This window comes from Pollicipes pollicipes, unplaced genomic scaffold, assembly GCF_011947565.3.
Source record: "Pollicipes pollicipes isolate AB1234 unplaced genomic scaffold, Ppol_2.1 Scaffold_3447;HRSCAF=4054_pilon_pilon_pilon, whole genome shotgun sequence".
Taxonomy (NCBI): domain Eukaryota; kingdom Metazoa; phylum Arthropoda; class Thecostraca; order Pollicipedomorpha; family Pollicipedidae; genus Pollicipes; species Pollicipes pollicipes.
The window spans coordinates 20,250,878-20,268,197 of record NW_023596297.1 but is presented as its reverse complement, the minus strand read 5'-3'; the positions used below and the strand labels follow the sequence as shown (position 1 = coordinate 20,268,197).

At 62.1% G+C, this 17,320-nt stretch overlaps 2 protein-coding genes across 3 annotated transcripts in view; both read left to right on the top strand.

Moving 5' to 3' along the window:
* Window positions 1-17,320, top strand: part of LOC119091817 (liprin-beta-1) — a 105,552-nt gene that overhangs the window by 66,099 nt on the left and 22,133 nt on the right. For both annotated transcript variants that reach the window (XM_037214705.1, XM_037214706.1), the window contains exons 2-4: window positions 3,052-3,226; window positions 5,557-5,684; window positions 7,973-8,077. In XM_037214705.1, the coding sequence (XP_037070600.1) occupies window positions 3,091-3,226; window positions 5,557-5,684; window positions 7,973-8,077 (369 nt within the window). In that variant the 5' untranslated portion in view covers window positions 3,052-3,090. The remainder of the gene's footprint in view (window positions 1-3,051; window positions 3,227-5,556; window positions 5,685-7,972; window positions 8,078-17,320) is intronic.
* Window positions 10,674-11,779, top strand: LOC119091820 (EF-hand calcium-binding domain-containing protein 1). Its single transcript, XM_037214708.1, has one exon. It carries the CDS (start codon window positions 10,842-10,844, stop codon window positions 11,472-11,474), a length of 633 nt encoding a protein of 210 aa, XP_037070603.1. The 5' UTR covers window positions 10,674-10,841; the 3' UTR covers window positions 11,475-11,779.

Sequence of the window (17,320 nt, the reverse complement as noted above, 5' to 3'; positions counted from 1 at the left end):
AGCACCCCGGCTGGACCAGAGCTGGTCCATCACCGGCGCCCCGGCTGGACCAGAGCTGGCCCCCACCGGCACCCCGGCTGGACCAGAACTGGCTCCCACCGGCACCTCGGCTGGACCAGAGTTGGTCCATCACCGGACCCCGGCTGGACCAGAGCTGGTCCATCACCGATGCCCCGGCTGGACCAGAGCTGACCCCCACCGGCACCCCGGCTGGATCTCGCGTGATGCCCCCGGCCGCTGAGCGGACTGCCACCACTGGCTCTCGCCGGCGCCGCGTTCGGCTGGCGGCAATCAGCCGTCCCCAGCCTGCTGTCGTGACAGACCTCTGCCACGTCACCGGCGCCTCGAGGCTGTCTGCACGGCCCCGGCACCTCCGGGGCAGAGGTGCCCACCGCCGCTGCCGGCGCGACTGGCCGGTCGTCACCCCGCCGGACGGCACACACCGCACGAGCGTCTCCGAGTGCATTGCTCTGTACGCAGGCACGCATCCCCCGGCAGGGCGCGGGTGCGGTCGGCGATCGGCGCCGAGAGGTGCTGTTGACCGTGCGAGGGTGCCGGGGCGTTCGGCGTGCGTCCCAGGGTGCTGGGAGGTGCAACCCGCGTCACGCTTTTGCCGCCGGCGGCAGCCGACGTGTCGCTAGTGTCTGCGCCGGGCCGTGGGTCGTGACCTGACCCGGGGCCGTGGGCCAAGACCTGACGCCGGGCTGTGGGCCGTGACCTGACGCCGGGCCGTGGGCCGTGACCTGACTCCGGGTCGTGGGCCGTGACCTGACGTCGAGCTGCGGGCCGTGACCTGACGCCGGGCCGTGGGCCGTGACCTGACTCCGGGTCGTGGGCCGTGACCTGACGTCGAGCTGCGGGCCGTGACCTGACGCCGGGTCGTGGGCCGTGACCTGACGTCGGGCTGCGGGCCGTGACCTGACGCCGTGCCGTGGGCCGTGACCTGACGCCGTGCCGTGGGTTGTGACCTGACTCCGTTCCGTGGGCCGTGACCTGACGCCGAGCTCTGGGCCGTGACTTGACTCCGGGCCGTGGGCCGTGACCTGACGCCGGGCCGTGACCTGACCCCGGGCCGTGGGCCGTGACCTGACGCCGGGCCGTGACCTGACCCCGGGCCGTGGGCCGTGACCTGACGCCGGGCCGTGACCTGACGCCGGGCCGTGGGCCGTGACCTGACTCCGTTCCGTGGGCCGGGACCTGACTCCGGGCCGTGGGCCGTGACCTGACGCCGAGCTCTGGGCCGTGACCTGACTCCGTGCCGTGGACCGTGACCTGACGTCGGGCTGTGGGCCGTGACCTGACGCCGGGCTGTGGGCCGTGACTTGACTCCGGGCCGTGGGCCGTGACCTGACCCCGGGCCGTGACCTGACTCCGGGCCGTGGGCCATGACCTGACCCCGTGCCGTGGGCCATGACCTGACCCAGACCCGGACAGGGCAAGGCTCGGACGGACGAGGTTGCCGGGCTTCAGCCTGCGCGGCCGATACTGAGCGGTGCAGGCAGCGCGCCCCGGCACCGGGGTGCACCGATCGCCGGCTTACCGCGCCGACCACGTGCAAAGCTGACCGGCTGGGACGTGTTCGATGCCGAGGCATTCAGGGCTTGCGCTTTGAATAGCTGACCTCGGACTGAGGTCGGAAATGGAGGAATATTTAAACACCGGAGCGGCCGTGTCAACTGTTCGTTGAATTTGACCCTGTCCTTACACGTCCAGTTCTCTCTGTGACTGGGTCAAACGCGATCAAGAATGAAAGCTTCGATGCTCTCTGGTGTTGGCGCGGCAGACACCGAGTCCTGACAAACCAGCACGCATTGCTGACGTCGGGTTTCCAGCAGACATCACTTCTGACTGATTGCCTTCCATAAACTGCATCCGACTTGCTCCGTAGCATGTCAGTCTGTTTCGCACCGGCGCCGAACTTCTGCACTTGCGCACGCCTGAACCGCACACCTCATTACTGGTAATCACACTGGCATTCACGCGGGCAGTCGCCGCCGTCGCTGAACGACCTCCCCTCCGCGGTGGCGGCGTCTGACGAGCCGAGCAGCTCCGTGCCCAAAACACCAGACAGACAACGGTGCCCCCCCCCCCTTCCCCAGGCATCAGCGGCGCGGGTGTGTTCTTTGATCCCCGCCAGCGCCGCCGCTGACCGGTGCTGCGGCGCGGATGGGCGCCCGGATCCCCGCCGGCGCCGCCCGCGCTGCGCGACCCCACCGACCCGCATCGCCTCCACTCGAGCCAGTATCGACGCGCGCGGCGGCAGCTGTGCGCGCCCGTACCGTCTCCGCGTGTGGCGGCGGCAGCGGCACGTGTGGGGTGCGCCGATTGGGACCGGGTGCGCCGCATCTGGAGACGGGTGGCGGCCGGAAGCGGGCCGCGCACGGCGGCGCGCGGCGCGCCACAGTCGGCCGGCCGAGCGGCGCGGTGTCGGGCGGCGGGGGGCGCCTTGTGTACCGGGGTGGAGGTGCGGAGCAGGCGGCGGCGGCGGCGCTCAGTGCGGTGGTGAGGCGGACTTCGCCGACGGGGCCCCGCGAAGACCGTAAATGACCTGTGTGACGTGAATCCTTGTCGTGGAACGGTACAGATGATTACCATAAGAACGGTTTAGACCCCGTTTTCGACGATCTGCGCGGGCACTGCCCCAGCTTCGGCGGTGTGTTGCTCTTGCCTGGATCACCAGTGAGTCACACCTGGCTTTGTGCTGCATGCAATGCCCGGTCTTTTTTACCGTTCCCCTCTCATTAATTCCGGTCGTCCGTCAAAGAAATGTGCAGATTGTGTGCGATTGGTGGGTAGCGGTGGTCGTCGCTCCGCAGTGTGTCGGCCACCGGAGCGGAGACCAGTGGGTGCACAGCGGGCAGCGGAGTGCGCCTCACTCCGGCCGTCCCTCCCTTGATCGAGCGAGCCGCGGCCGGCCGGTGCCCGAGTGCAGCGAGTAGGGGCGTACGCCTCACTCCGGTCGTCCCTCCCCAGGTCGAGCGAGCCGTGACCGGCCGGCGCCCGAGCGGAGCGGGTAGCGGCGTGCGCCTCACTCCGGCCGTCCCTCCCCAGGTCGAGCGAGCCGCGACCGGCCGGCACCCGAGCGGTCAGATGGTGTACGGTGGGGCGTCACGGCGTGGCGACAAACCGAACCTGATGGCGACCCGCGGCGGCGACACCAACCACCACGAGGAGGCCAGTCGCATGCTGGAGACAGCTCTGCAGCAGATGGACAGCATCATCGCCGGTGGGTGGCGCCGCGGGGCCGCACCAGGCCGGCCCCTGCGCTGGCTGGTCTGGCCGATCCGTTGGTGTGACTGATCCGTTGGTCTGGCTGATCCGTTGTCTGACAGATCCGTTGGTCTGGCTGATCCGTTGGTGTGACTGATCCGTTGATGCGGCTGATCCGTTGGTCTGGCGGATTCGTTGGTCTGGCTGATCCGTTGGTTTAGCTGGTCGAAGTGAGCTGCTGGTCCGAATGGTCCCATGGTTGCTCTGTGCCGCTTCGGCACTGCACGTTCTGCGGACTGCGGGCTGGGTGGACGGGCTGCGCGTTACGCCTATCCCCTAACCTTGGAAGAGCACACTGCGCTCCGGGTTGCTGTGGAGATGGATCGGGCAAGTCCGTCTTACGGTGCAGAATTCCGCACTACGCCTACCAGCGTCGCGTGGAAATGGGCTCATTCTAAGACAACAACAGCCCCAACTTTTAACACGAGGCGGGGCTGCTGTGTGCCGGATTGGGCAGTTGTGCTGCGCTCAACTGGACGTTCGGTGCAATAAACGTTATCGCCCAAGCGCTATGAGCAATTTAATGCTTGACGTGCTTGCCATGCGCCGTTGATGTAGACCACGGTTTGATGCAGCTCTGTAAACAAAACTGTCTGACGTACCGGCGGTGAGGCCCTGTCGCACACATTTTGCTCACTGTTTCAAATGCACTGCGATGTTTTCATGGGAGCAAATGACAAGCGGCCGCCTGTCTGAACAGCTCCACAGTTGGACACCTGTCCAAGCCCGTGCCGCACAATCAGCTGGCTTGAGCGTTGCTACATCTGCGCGGAACCGGTCCGGTGTAGGCTTCGTCGGGTGGTGTGTCTCTTGGCGCCGGGCTGATGCTGGATTCCTGGTGCTGTGCATACCGCACCTAATCAGTGCTCAGTCTTTATGGGGGTGCTGGGTAACGGGATCCGACGGAAGGGCCCGGCCCACGCCATCTGCTGTCTGGCGTGACCTCGGAGCGCGGTGTTCCTGCTGAGTTCAGCTATACTGATGTCTCTGCGGATCGCACGCACTGCTTTGGCTCATATGTCAACAGCGGGGCTTATAGCCGCGAAGTCGTGGGTGGCGGCGAGCGTCGGCCGTGTTTTGTTTTCTCGCCGCAGTCGGTGAGAGAGTGGACGTCGCTTGTGAGTTGTGGCTGCTGCATTCGCATGCTTAAAACAATAGGTGAACCGGGTAGCGTAGTCACGACTTGTATTGAATGTGCTCTGCGAAGTCGCGTACTTTCAGATCTGGCAGGGCTGCTCTCGCGCAGAAGTGTGCCCCCGGCGGCGTGCAGAGCGTTGCAAAGACAATAAGGGAAGGGACCGATCAGATATGCCGTGAGTTGACGTCACAGAAAGGCTGAACCTCCCTCGTCATACGTTCACGAACGGAGCAGTCTGGAAAGAGTTTAAGGTGACTGCGATTGCAAGAATGACTGAGTTCATGGGTTTTTGCGGCTTGACTTGCATGTTTAATGAAGAAGGTTCAATTTACAAGTGACATGCAGATAGTATGTGTCGAAACATGCAAACATACAGGGTTTTATTGACATGTTCAGCGTGGTACGGAACGATATACGATCTCTCATATCGCGTTCCGCGTACACCTTCACCTCGTTGACGCCGCACGGATCGTGACAGGAGTGCACCACACGACACATACTTTTTTGCGGCGGACGCGGAGTTCAGTGTTGCACTGGCGGAACGGCACGACAGCGAGACGGTGCGTGTGTGACGTCATCAGAGACGGGCGGTGACGTCACACGTGACGAATGGGGACGGGCGGCGGCAGACCGCAGCCGGCACCGCGGTGCGTGTGATGTCATCGGGGCAGACGGCGGCTGGCGTCCGTGCGATAGGGCCGGCAGAGCGCGCCGCGTTGCAGGCTGAGGCCGGCCACCTCGTCCGGGAGCGGGGACACGCGCGGCTGGACCGGAGGCCGCCAGATACGGCGCCCGCTGCAGGACGACTGTGACCAGACGCCATGGAGACGGCCGAACGAGGCGTGTGCGGTATGCCGGCGATTTGCGGCGCATCTTCGGCCGCTTGTCCGATGCGTTTGCGCGGGACAGTGTTTCGGCGGTCCTCCGTCGCGCGCGGTGCTGTCTCTCCGTGTGGCGTACGACCGTGGTCCCCAGTGCTGCACGGCGGCTCTCATGTGTGTGTGTGTGCGTGGTGCTGCCCCAGTGGTGATGATGTGCTTTTATGTGGCGGTGGACTCCTGCGCTCAGTTGGCGCCGGGCGTTGCCCCAGCGCGAGCGGCGCCGAGTGCGCGGCCCGGCGTGACCAGCGTCCCTGTCCGATGCCGCAGGCACCGAGCTGGAGCTGGCCGGCCTGGAGCAGAGCCCACGGCCGCCGGCCGTCGCCGCGGTCACCGCCGTCACCGACCCCGTCTCGGAGGCGGCGGACCGGCTCCGTCAGGCCATCACGCTCTCAGCGGTCAGTGGGAGCCGGCGCCGGTCCGACGCCACAGGCGCGGGATCCGCAGCCGGGCCCGGACGTACGCCCGCTGTCAGCGGTCCGTGGGGTGGCCTCCCTGCCTCCCGCCTGTGGGGGGCTCCCCATCCTCGTCGCCACGTGTGGCCGACTGTATGGTCCGATCTTCCCACCGCTAGCCGATTGTCCCCCGTCTGCCTGGTCCGGGCTCGCCCTTTGCCCCGCTGTGTGGCGCTGTTCCCTGGTTTGGACCCCCCTCCCCGCCGTCGTTTCCATTCAGTCCATGGTCCTGGCCCTCCTCCTCCGCCGTAAGCAATCACCCGCTGTTCTCGGATGTCGTTCCTCCGTCGTGCATCGCTACCGGCTGTTCCGAGACCTCCTTCAAAGGTCTGACTGTAGTATGTTTTGGAACCCCTTGACACGGTATGGACACTCAAGCTTTGCGTGGACTTCGGGCAGTCTCAATCTTCCGATCCTATCAGTTATCTTTTTGATAGTGTATAACTATAAACACATCGCTTCTGCCGTCCGTGCATGTTGATGGATGGTAATGAATGTGTAATTGTTGATAGGACTTGACATTCATGGCATATGTATCATCAGTAGGACATTTTTTCAAATATCATTCGTCATGATGATATGTGGTCATACGAGTGATGGTATTTGCGATCTGTTTCTTTTCAAGCAGATTATCGCCAGCTGGCATCTCATTTGGACTGATTCCAACTCTCCGTCCGCCGTCAAAGGCCAGATTATTGGTAGAAGCATCTGAGGGTATAGGGCTTGTAGCCACTGAGCTTGCTTGATCCTGGGTGGAGTCGGAACCGCCTTCAGGATCAACCAGAATTGCATGGAGTCGAGTTATGGGCAATTCCTCTGCAATTTTCGTTTAAAAAGAAGTCGGAGCGGAGTGGATCAAGCCGCTAAATAGGACATGGGCATCACGATGCAAGTGATATAACCAAGAAAGACCGTGAGCCTCTGGTTTTTCGGCATTGAGTTTGGAGTTCATATGCTGGTAGTAATCGACCTTCAGCGTACCAGGAGGTACTGAATAAACCATGTTACCAAGTAAGCATGATTCTATTGCCAAATTCAACGTTTCGAACTGTGCTTGTGGTCGCGAATGAACAAGGCTAAGCAGAATAGGCATCAAAATAGGCAGGCAGGCAGAATAGGCAAGGCATCAAAAAATAAGGCATTCGTGCAGGGATGTTCTGAATCTGTTCAGACCTTCCCATAGAAATGTCAACATATTGTGGGCTATGGCCTGGTGTGAAAAATCAAAAATTGCCCTGTGATATACCAGGAGATGCTGGTTGAACAAATTTAGCAGGCAAGCATTGACTACACTGAGAAAACTTGCTAATGCCTGCTAGCGTCGTTTAAATCAGTGCTTTCTGGTATAGTGAAAGTAAATCTTTCGCAGAATAAGAACTCCCAGTTCACAATACCTAAAATCTAGGAACTCGATGCCTTTCTTGCTCACGTCAAGGATGTCGAACTAGCCAATCATTCGAGCTTCCGCTCCTCAACACCGGATTCTCAGCACTACGCTAAGGACTGCACGAAACGCGGGCGGCTAACGGGAGGATTGTGATCACCCGTGCCGGGTACAGTGTCAGGAAATTTCTTGCTGTGAACATCAAACGTCACGAATGTTACACGAACATCTGGGCTATTCAGCCTCTCACGGTGTGTTTAACTGTGTTATTGTCAAAAGAAAGGCCGTTTGGACCTATGTGAATGTCATAGTACTGGTAAAATCCTGAACTAGGCTGACGCCCGAACAAACTCCATCCACATTAGAGCCAGCCTCCCTCAGGCGGTATGGGAGTGAACTCCAAGCTGCACTGAAGTGCGCGAAGTCAGAGCTGGGACAAAACCAGAGTGTTGTGAGTCGGAGTCGGAATCGATGCCACTGAAGCGCATTCACACAATGCCTGGCAGTCGCGTATGCACGCATCGCGTTTGTGCATGGCAGTGACCAGCGTTGAGCCCAGGACTTCGATCACGATATCGAGATCGTGCATGCATTGTCATGCGCCAAGCATCTTGATGTCCCTAGGACCAGTCTGCGTCTGAAAGCGGTCGGGCAAACTGCTGGCCGAAACGTTGTGCAGGCAGACCACTGACAAGAACAATAGGCCGAATAACTGTTTCATTCGCACTAGCACGTCGTTCCAGGCATTTCATGACACTTCGTTCATCTCTCCCTGTGTGCCGTAATTGTGCCGCGGACCGCGTCTGCCAGCTGTCGGGAAAGATGACGTTGCCGCTCGGTGTTTCAGAAGGCGGCCAGCACGCCGTCGGAGACCGCCATGACCCAGGAGACGTGTAGCTTCCTGCTGACCTGGCTGGCGGGCAACAACAACGTCGAGAGGAGCGCTCGGCAGGTCAGCACCGTGCCCCGGCGGGCGTGGCACACCGCACCGCACTGCGGCCCGGCGCGCGCTAGGAGCCCGTCCGCCGGCCACCGCGCCCTGGCAGACGTGATACACCGCACCGCACTGCGGCCCGGCGCGCGCCAGGAGCCCGCCGGCCGGCCGCCGCACTTTCCGAACTCAGTCAATGAGCCCTCATTACCGCATTCTGTGGCACGCTTGCCACTGAGCCTCACACTCCGGCGTACTGCCCCGCACGGCGGCGCTGATGACGGCCGGCTGGTCGGATCCAGATTCCCGGGAGCTCCACGGTCACCAGCATGGCCTGATGCACTGACCACGGAGTGGGCGTGAGCGATAGCTTGGCGTTTTTCGCACGTGGACTCGCATTCCGCCGAATTGCCTCACAGTTATACGGGTGGATGAAATGTGCAGGTGGCGCAGGCGTCGAGCATTCTCATTAGGGACTGGCAGCGAGGTGACATTTGCATCATAACTGACCCTTTGCCACGAACAAGCCTGCAGTACTGCTGTCACAGTGTCACCATATCTTCATTTTGTCCATTACTCTGCCATCCAAAGGTAAAAAGTTCTATGCGCCATTTTTCGAAATGCAGCTTTTATGTTGTTCGATGCAGCTGAAATAGCTGCAGCTTGTGAAGTCAAATGAAATGATTGTAAACATTTCTGTCTAAAATTTGTCCGAGTTTCTGTTTTAAAATAAGCACGTCCAGTTCCCTGAAACCGAGCAATGCTTTTCCTAAAACATTCACCTGATAGCACTCAGATCACTTTCCTTTTGGACGGCAGTACTTCAGAGAGGGGAACCGAAGAAAGCTGTACGCAGAGTACCGCCGAGCTATACACAGGGGAAAGAGAGAAGGCATCGAGGCCTGTGATGGCTGGCGCCCGGGCGTGGGTGGACTGGGCAGCCGTGAGCTGTTCTGCAACTGTAACAACTGGCAGTAAGGGTTCCTTTGCCGACGGACCGTGCGTGAGACACCCGGGCGTCTGTTTCGCTTACGGCATATGTGCCACACACACAAGCACAAGGACTGCTTGATATTCAGCCCTGCTTCAGCCGTCAGTGAAGGTGCTAAACTGGTGTCGCCCGCCTCTGAGGGATCGAAGTATCGCTCGCCTGGTGTGGAGTGAATGATGGCTCGGATCAATGCACTCTTCACAGCGGACGGGATTGTTATTGCTCGCGTCTCATGGTGACGCTAAGAACCCGACAGGCATATACAGCAATGTGTCATCAGATGCGTCACAGGGCACGTGCCCCACTTCCGGTGGGTTGACACAAGGGCACGGGCGCCGAGTCCGCGCGTTGCTTGTCCACAGCATGAGGATTGTTGCTGTGCCACTCCCCCTATCCTATTGACAAGCCTGGCTGGACTGGTTCTGGCAGTGCGGCGCTCGGGGCGGATCAGTGGTGTCCGGCGGCCGTCCGCCCAGCGCGGCTCAGAAGAGGCAGGATCCAGCCGGTCCGCCAAGCTCGCCCAGTGCCACGCGGCATCGAGCCACGAGCGAGCGAGGGCTGTCAAGCTGCTGCAGCTGTTTGATTTTGGTGCTTTTTGCGGGATTTTTGTGATGTCTTTGCCATTTTTCTCTCCATTATGGCTTCAGCCCCGGTCCATTGATAAGGTGTATGTGCGGCATTCGGATAGAGCTGCTGGGTGCAGCTGGATGCAGAATCGATTACTCGCGCGAAGAATCGTCCGCGGCACTATTCACATTCAGGCGGTCGGTTTGTTTCTTCTCGTTCGCCGAATTCAGCAGCCACAACGGCGTAGTTGTCTGAGGCACGGCGTTTCCGCACGAAGAAAACAAACACGCTGTCGACGCCGAGGAACTGGGACCGTCGCTCCCACGCGCCAGTCTGCTGGGGTCGGCGGCGAAGCCAGCTCCGATGACCGGCTACCCCCTCCCCACGTCCGCCTGTGGGAGAGGTCACTGGCCACGGCTGCCGCCTCATCGCAGGATTTGAGCGCTAAGCACTACCGCGGTCGTGGGGGAGGGGTGTCCCAACGCAGCTGTCCCCACCGCCTGTGGAACAAAGAGCTGAGCATTGCTCTTGTTAGGAAAAAGGTTTGGTCACTGGTGTCGTCCCGACCGTTGGGATGAGCGCCGACCATTAGTTCTACCACTGCAATTCAAGGGAGGGCGTCTCCAACTCTAACCGTTCGGGGCGTGGCCACGGTCTGGACGGAGGCGCCACCTATACCCGTTGCCATGACTGCGGAGGCGGCCGGCGCCGCGGCTCCGGCGCGTGTTCGATCAGATCACTCAGCCGACGCCGTTCGAATGTTCCCAGAGGTGCATTCCTTTAGTAGCTAGACTACGACGTTGGCGCCGTTCACGGCGCGGCGAAGCTCGTGCCTCTGGCTGTTGTCTTGTGAAGTTCGTTGGAAGATAGTTCAGCTGGTGTTGACGTGAGGTATGTTGGAGTGATGTGTCTGCGCACCGGAGATTAAAAGATGTGAAAAAAATCAAATATGTTATGGAACTGCGGGAGCTAGCATTGATTTTGCACGTGTCACCGGTGTGGTCGCATTGAACAAAACATTGGTGGCAAGAATTTGACTGTAATACTCTGTGGAAGCTTCATACCTAACAATACGAATTTTAGTACCCTCACCTACTATTCGTGAGACGTTGGATGTCAAGCATCCTCTGGTAAGTCCCGTGCGATGCGTGAAAGAGTGAAATTTCTTGAATTATGTGGTAGCATCTTTAAAAGTTAGCTGCTGGAAGTGAACACCACAGTGCAAGAATGGCGTTGATTGGATCAAAGAAGACGCAGAACCAGATGCTCGACATCTTGGTAAAGGCAACACATTTCAATCGAAATGAGATCGAGGCCCTGCTGCTGATGTTTAAGAAGACCTTGCGGCCGAAAACAGACAGGCTGGATCGGAGCAAGTTTCGCGACGTCCTGCATAACACGTTCGACATGACCGACGACATGCTGATGGACCGGGTGTTCCGCGTCTTCGACAAGGACAACGACGGTTTGATCAGCGCCGAGGAGTGGGTGACCGGCCTGTCGGTGTTCTTGCGCGGCACGCTGCAGCAGCGTATCGACTACTGCTTCGCTGTGTACGACTTCAACGGCGACCGGTCTCTGGCGCGTGACGAGGTCTACCACTTGCTCAAGAACAGCGTCATGAAGAATCCGCAGGAGGAGGACCCCGAGGAGGGCGTGCGCGACCTCATCGACCTGGTGATGAAGAAGCTGGACGTCAATCACGACGGCTTCGTCTCGTTCGAGGACTACGAGGCGACGGTGAAGATGGAGCCGCTGCTGCTGGAGGTGTTCGGGCCATGTCTGCCGCAGCAGGAGTCGCTCGAGACGTTCCTCACCACGTTCGTCGAGCCCAAGAGGACCCCTGGTTACGAGGGGTAGCTGGATGCAGCGCGAGCTAGGGGGAGGGGGCTGGTGGACAGGTGTTAGTTTGCTGTCGTCACCTCGTGGCAGGAGTTTACCACGTCCCACGTTGAGATGCATCTGGTGCGGTGCTTCGCGTCAGGAGTGCTATGGCAGAGGCGACCAACGCCCAACATGTTCCGTCCCAGCAGGGACTTGCTGTCCAGTCTGTCAATTACATGTGTTTGCCTGCTGGCACGGTCCGCACCGTCTTAAATTGGAATGCGGTCTCACCTGCTTCGCTTGCGGGGAAATCTGCGATAAAATAAACTCATCGGACAGCTTCCCTGGCTTGTTGCGGCATCCAGACATCGATGGATCAAGACAAGACTTCAGATTTCATGACCTGGAATGCGGGCGTTACCGCGGGCTTCGTCATTGCTCGGGCAGCTCCGGCGATCTCCGCACGTCAAGCCGTTCGCCGAGCTGTCATCTCAGGCTTGTGATCCACGCCTGGCCGGCTACGAGACGGCACGCCGACGTACGCACGTTTGACCAATGCGTCCGTTTGGACTGAGCCGTGCGCGCTCGCGCTCGATTCAGGAGAGGCGAATGGGTCGGACGCTGGGGGGGGGGGGAGGGGAGGGGAGACCAAGCGCATGAGGTGGCACCGCCGGCTGGAGGGCCGCTGCGGCCGAGCCGTAGAACAGTGGCGCTGCAGAGCCGTCGCCACGTGTCGTGCAGCTCCGGTACCGCCCGCCGGCCAGACACGCCCGGCGGGAAGCCGTCTACCCAATGCAGTGCGACGGCTGCAGCCACCCGTGATGTGCGGGCCGGACCCGCGCCCGCCGCCGGCTGGGTGTGGAGGACGCTTTCAGTGCACTGCGGTCGCGGGCGCACGAGATGCCTCGCACGTGGGAGGCGGACGGGCGCGTGACGGGGGAGGTGGCCGCCGTCCTGTCTGCTCGCTGTTGTTCGCCGCCCGGCCGACGGCGGCGGGCGGGCGCGCGGGCGGGCGCCTGCGCGTCGGCCGCCGTCGGCCGGCCTCCGGCGCCGGCCGCCAGTGGCGTGCCGTCATGGCCGGCGCCGACCCGTTCTCGGTGCCCGTCGGCGCCCGCTCCTGGCTCAGCGACGTGCTGGAGTCGGAGGCGGCGCCGGCGCCGGCGCCGCCGGGCGGCGGTGTTGTGTCTCGGCTGGTGAACTCGTTCGAACGCGGCGAGTTCGTGACGGACGATTCGCCGCCGCCGGCGCGGCGTGCGCCGCCGCTGCCAGACCGGCCGGCGGCAGACGTGCACGCGGATTACCGCAGCATGATCGCCGCACTCGACCGCTACATCGAAGCACGAGACCAGCGGCGCGCCACCGAGGGCGCGCGCACGCCGTCGCCGTCGCTGCCGGGCGAGCCCGGCGGCGGCACGCCGCCGGAGCTGCGCCGCATCACCGGCAAGCCGCCGCGGCCGCGGCGCGCCTCGCCGGCGCGACCGGTGCCGGCGGCCGGCGCCGCGCCGCCGCCGCCCCGTCCGCCGCTGTCGCCGCTGTACCCGGCGCCGTACGTGCCGGCCTACCCGACGCACCCGTCGTACGCCCACCTGTCGCCGATCCCGTCAGTGGCGGCGGTGCCGTGCGGCGGCCGCTGCTCGCCGCTGGCGCCGCTGGCGTACGACCCGCCCTGGTGCGACCCCGGCCAGCCGTTCCGTAAGCGCTCGTCCAGCTTCGACTCGGCGCTGGAGGAGATCCGCGCCCGCTACGGCGGCGGCGAGCCGGCCTGCCCGGCCGTCCACTGCGGCTGGGGCGGCTCCTGCAGCAACATCGCCTGGTGCAAGGTCAGTAGGCCTGGGCCGGCCTGCCGGCCGACCGGCGGCGACATCGGCTGGCCCGTCGCCAGACCAGATGCCGCGCTGGCTCGACTAAGCCCTCACATCGCCGTGAATTCGTTAGCAACTGCCGTAGCCTCGAGTCCGGAGCTGGAAATGCGACGTCCGGTGTCGGTACATCTCCGTGACTTGGATCCGGGTTCTAGCTGCGAAGCAGGCGCTAAAGGCGCCGCCATTTGGTGTCTGGTTGCGGATGGATCACGTGACTCGCCGGCTCATGTGCTGGCTCTGTATTGTCACGGCCCGTACTTAAGATATCGGCCGTAGCGGGCCGCCGGCAGCTGAACGGTCGGGCCGCCACCAACGTGACGTCATCGGATAACGCCAGGCGATAGCGCTCGCCGAGGCAGCTCACGAGCCTGCCTCGGGTTACGCTCGTGTTCGCACCGCCGGGTTCGCACCGGGGGCTGTGACGCTAGCGCCCTCAGCAGCTGCATGTGTCGAGAAATAACCCGACGAGTGGGCAACACCTCAGTTGTTGGAACATGGGCTGCGCCGCCTTAGCTGGCCGGGACTGGCACACTCCTGGTGTAGGCTGGCCGGGACGACGCGTGACTGGCCGAGACTGACACGCTCCTGGTGTTGGCTGGCCGAGACGACGCGTGACTGGCCGAGACTGGCAAACTCCTGGTGTAGGCTGGCCGAGACTGACACGGTCCTAGTTTTGGCTGGTCGAGACTGACACGCTTCTGGTGTTAGCTGGCCGAGGCTGACACGATCCTGGTGTAGGCTGGCCGAGACTGGCGCAGTCGTGGTGTTGGCTGGTGGAGACTGGCACACAGCTGGCCGAGACTGACACACTCCTGGTGTAGGCGGGCCGAGACTGGCGCCGTCCTGTTGTTGACTAGCCGAGACTGGCGCAATCTTGGTGTTGGCTGGCCGATTCTGGTGCGATCGTGGTGTTGGCTGGTTGAGACTGGCACAAAGCTGGCCGAAAGTGAAACTTAGCTGGCCGAGACTGACAGTTGGCTGGCCGAGACTGACACGTGGCTGGCCAAAGCTGACACGTGACTGGCCGAAACTGACACGTGGCTGGTCGAGACTGACACGCCTTTGGTATTGGCTGACCGAGACTGACACGATCCTGGTGTCAGCTGGCCGAGATTGGCGCGAACCTGTTGTTGGCTGGTCGATGCTCCTGCTGACTGAGACTGACTCGTGGCTGGCCGAGACTACCACGCTTCCGGTATTGGCTTGTCGAGACTGGCGTGGCTGGTCGAAACTGACATGCGCCCGGCGTTGGCTGGCCAAGACTGACACGTGGCTAGACTGATACGCTTCTAGCGTTAACTGGCAAAGGGTGCCAGACTCCCAGCATCGTCTGGCCGTGAGTAACACGTTCCCGAGGCGTTATGTGGCCGTGAGTGGCGGGCTCCTGACCTTAGCCGGTATAGACCAGTTTCCAGACTGGCCAGCGTATTCGTTGTGATACTCTGTGTCAGAGGGCGGTGAGCCGGCGCTGATTAGTTTCCGTACTGCCCGACGTGTTCAGTGGGATGCTCCGTGTCAGAGGGCGGTGGCTGGAGCGGCGCACGTTGCTCTGTCTCACAGCTTACGCCTCGGGAGAGTTTAGCGAACGGTCCGCAGTGCACCACTGCTTCGGTGGACGTCGACGTGCCCAATTATTTTGATAATTGTCCATGTCAGCTATGTCCGTAAGTTGCTCTGTGTGCGGCACGCCCTGCACGGGTGCACATTCTCGGTGGCGTGACGACCGCGAGATGTTGGAGCGCCCCACGTGGCCTGCAGTTTGCTGTAATGAGGGGGTGGTGATACGCACAAACAGCAGACTGTGGGGCGGCCGGCGCGCGGCGCCCGAGCGGGGTGGCTGGCCGGGTCAGGCGCAGCGGCGCTGGAAGCGGTCCAGGCTGGCGGCGGCCGGTTTGGCTGGCACGCCGCCTGTTTTCCTTGCCCACAAGCCGGGCCGGCGCGGCTGTGCCCGGTGTCAGGTGCCGGGCTGACGGCCGGAGAGGGTCGCCGACGTACCGCTGTCCGCGCGAGCTAGGGCGCCGCGCGGCCCGCGCCGCTCGTCACAACGCGCCCGGCGCAGCGCCGCTTGCCGGCAGCTGCCGGCAGGCTGACCGCGCGCTGGGACGGCAGCCGGGACCGGCGGCGCCGCGCCGCAGACGGCGATGGCCCGGCGTCCGTCCCGTAAATCTCAGCCTGCGCCGGCGACCGACAGATGGCCGACGTCTCGGCCGCTGACGCCGCTGTCCATCGTGGGTTCGCCCCCGCCGAGGATGAGTCAAGCGGGGTTGACGAGGACGTTCATCACGGACATCGCGCTCCAGCGGTGCCAGAATGTCGCGACCTTGGAGTCGCTGTTGATCGACACCCCTGACCCGGGCTGGAAGTCGTTGATTCAGATGAGAGTGGCAGTCAGATGGATTCAGTCGTTGATTCAGATCAGATGGATTCAGTCGTTGATTCAGATGTAAGATGTCACAGGGAGATGAGAGATGAGATGACGTCACGCTGTGATGTGGTTTGTCTCTGCGCAAATGATGAAACGTCACCCAGCGTTATTGCGAACGTGACATTGCGTTTGCAATGTTGCCATGTTAGCACGACCAAAGCTAGCACGTGGTCAGACAGTTTTGTTGGGCACTCCAGCAGTAACAAACATAAATATTTATCTCTGAATGCTCTGACTGGTCTGATGGTCTAAATATGCTACTGAGTAAAAAGATTACCGAGTCATGGTGGTTGGCCACTACTATTTTGATGGGCAGGAGCTGACCAGCGCGCCCAGCCTGGACGAAGGGAGGACTGACCAGCGCGCGCAGCCCAGTCGTAGGGAGGGCTGACCAGCGCGCACAGCTCAGTCTAAGGGAGGACTGACCAGCGAGCACAGCCCCTTCGAAGGGAGGGCTGACCAGCGCGCACAGCCCAGTCGAAGGGAGGGCTGACCAGCGCGCACAGCCCAGACGAAGGGAGGACTGACCGTCGCGCACAGCCCAGTCGAAGGGAAGATTGGCCAGCGCGCACAGCCCAGTCGAAGGAAGGACTAGACAGCGCGCACAGCCCAGTCGAAGGGAGGGCTGGTCAGCGTGCCCAGCCCAGACGAAGGGAGGACTGACCAGCGCGCACAGCCCAGTCGAAGGAAGGGCTGACCTCCGTCAGTGCCGCCACATGTTGCACAGCATGCCTGGCCCACAGCGCTTGCCGGTATAACTTTGAACTCATTCGTTGGACCGCTCAGGCCAACAGTAACGAGTCATCGCAGGAGGGGCTGTATGACTCGACGGCCAGACAGCCGAATGGTCGACTTCCAGCAGCGCAGCGCGTGGTTATCGTGGGAGCCGTCAGCGCCGATACTGGGGTCTGCGAAACACGCGGGAGCCAGTGGGGATCGAACCCAGCTCCGCGGGGTTCGGCCGACCGGCCGAAGCCGGTGTCCACCGGTGTTCTGTGGCGCGGTGGAGACGGTTGCGAGTTGGGGCGAGATGCTGCAATAGATGCATTGCGATGGTACCCAAATCGCTGGCTGCTCCGAAATCACCTGTCTGTCGTGGATGTGACGCGTCGCTATGTTTTTGGAGGTGGTGATGTTACTGAACAGCGGCGAGGTCTCGTGCGGAGCTTCTGCACGGAGCGGGTCCAGCGTGCCCGGCTGCAGCTCGACCGGCGCCGCTGACGTCATGCGTCATGTGGCGGCGGATCACCGCCGGGCTGGCGCGGAGCCGGTCTGCAGGCCGCGGCACGCCGCGATGGGCAGCCGGCCCGATGACAGGTGCGGTGAGCTGGGCAATGAGGCACCGCTCCCCCGGGACCTCGGACTTCAGGAGGTCGGTGGTGCGGCCCGACGCCGCTCGAATGATGTGTGGTCGGATGGCAGCTGAAGGCGCTATTCATGCTCTCCTCTGAGGATGGCGGCCGGGCGGTGGCAGCTGGTGCGGCCGGCGTGGTCAGACATCAGAGATATGCAGCTGTTGTCGGCGGGTGGGCTCGTGTGGCCTGTTCTTGAACATTCAGATATCGTCGGCAGGAAGCCTTCCTGACGCCGTAGTT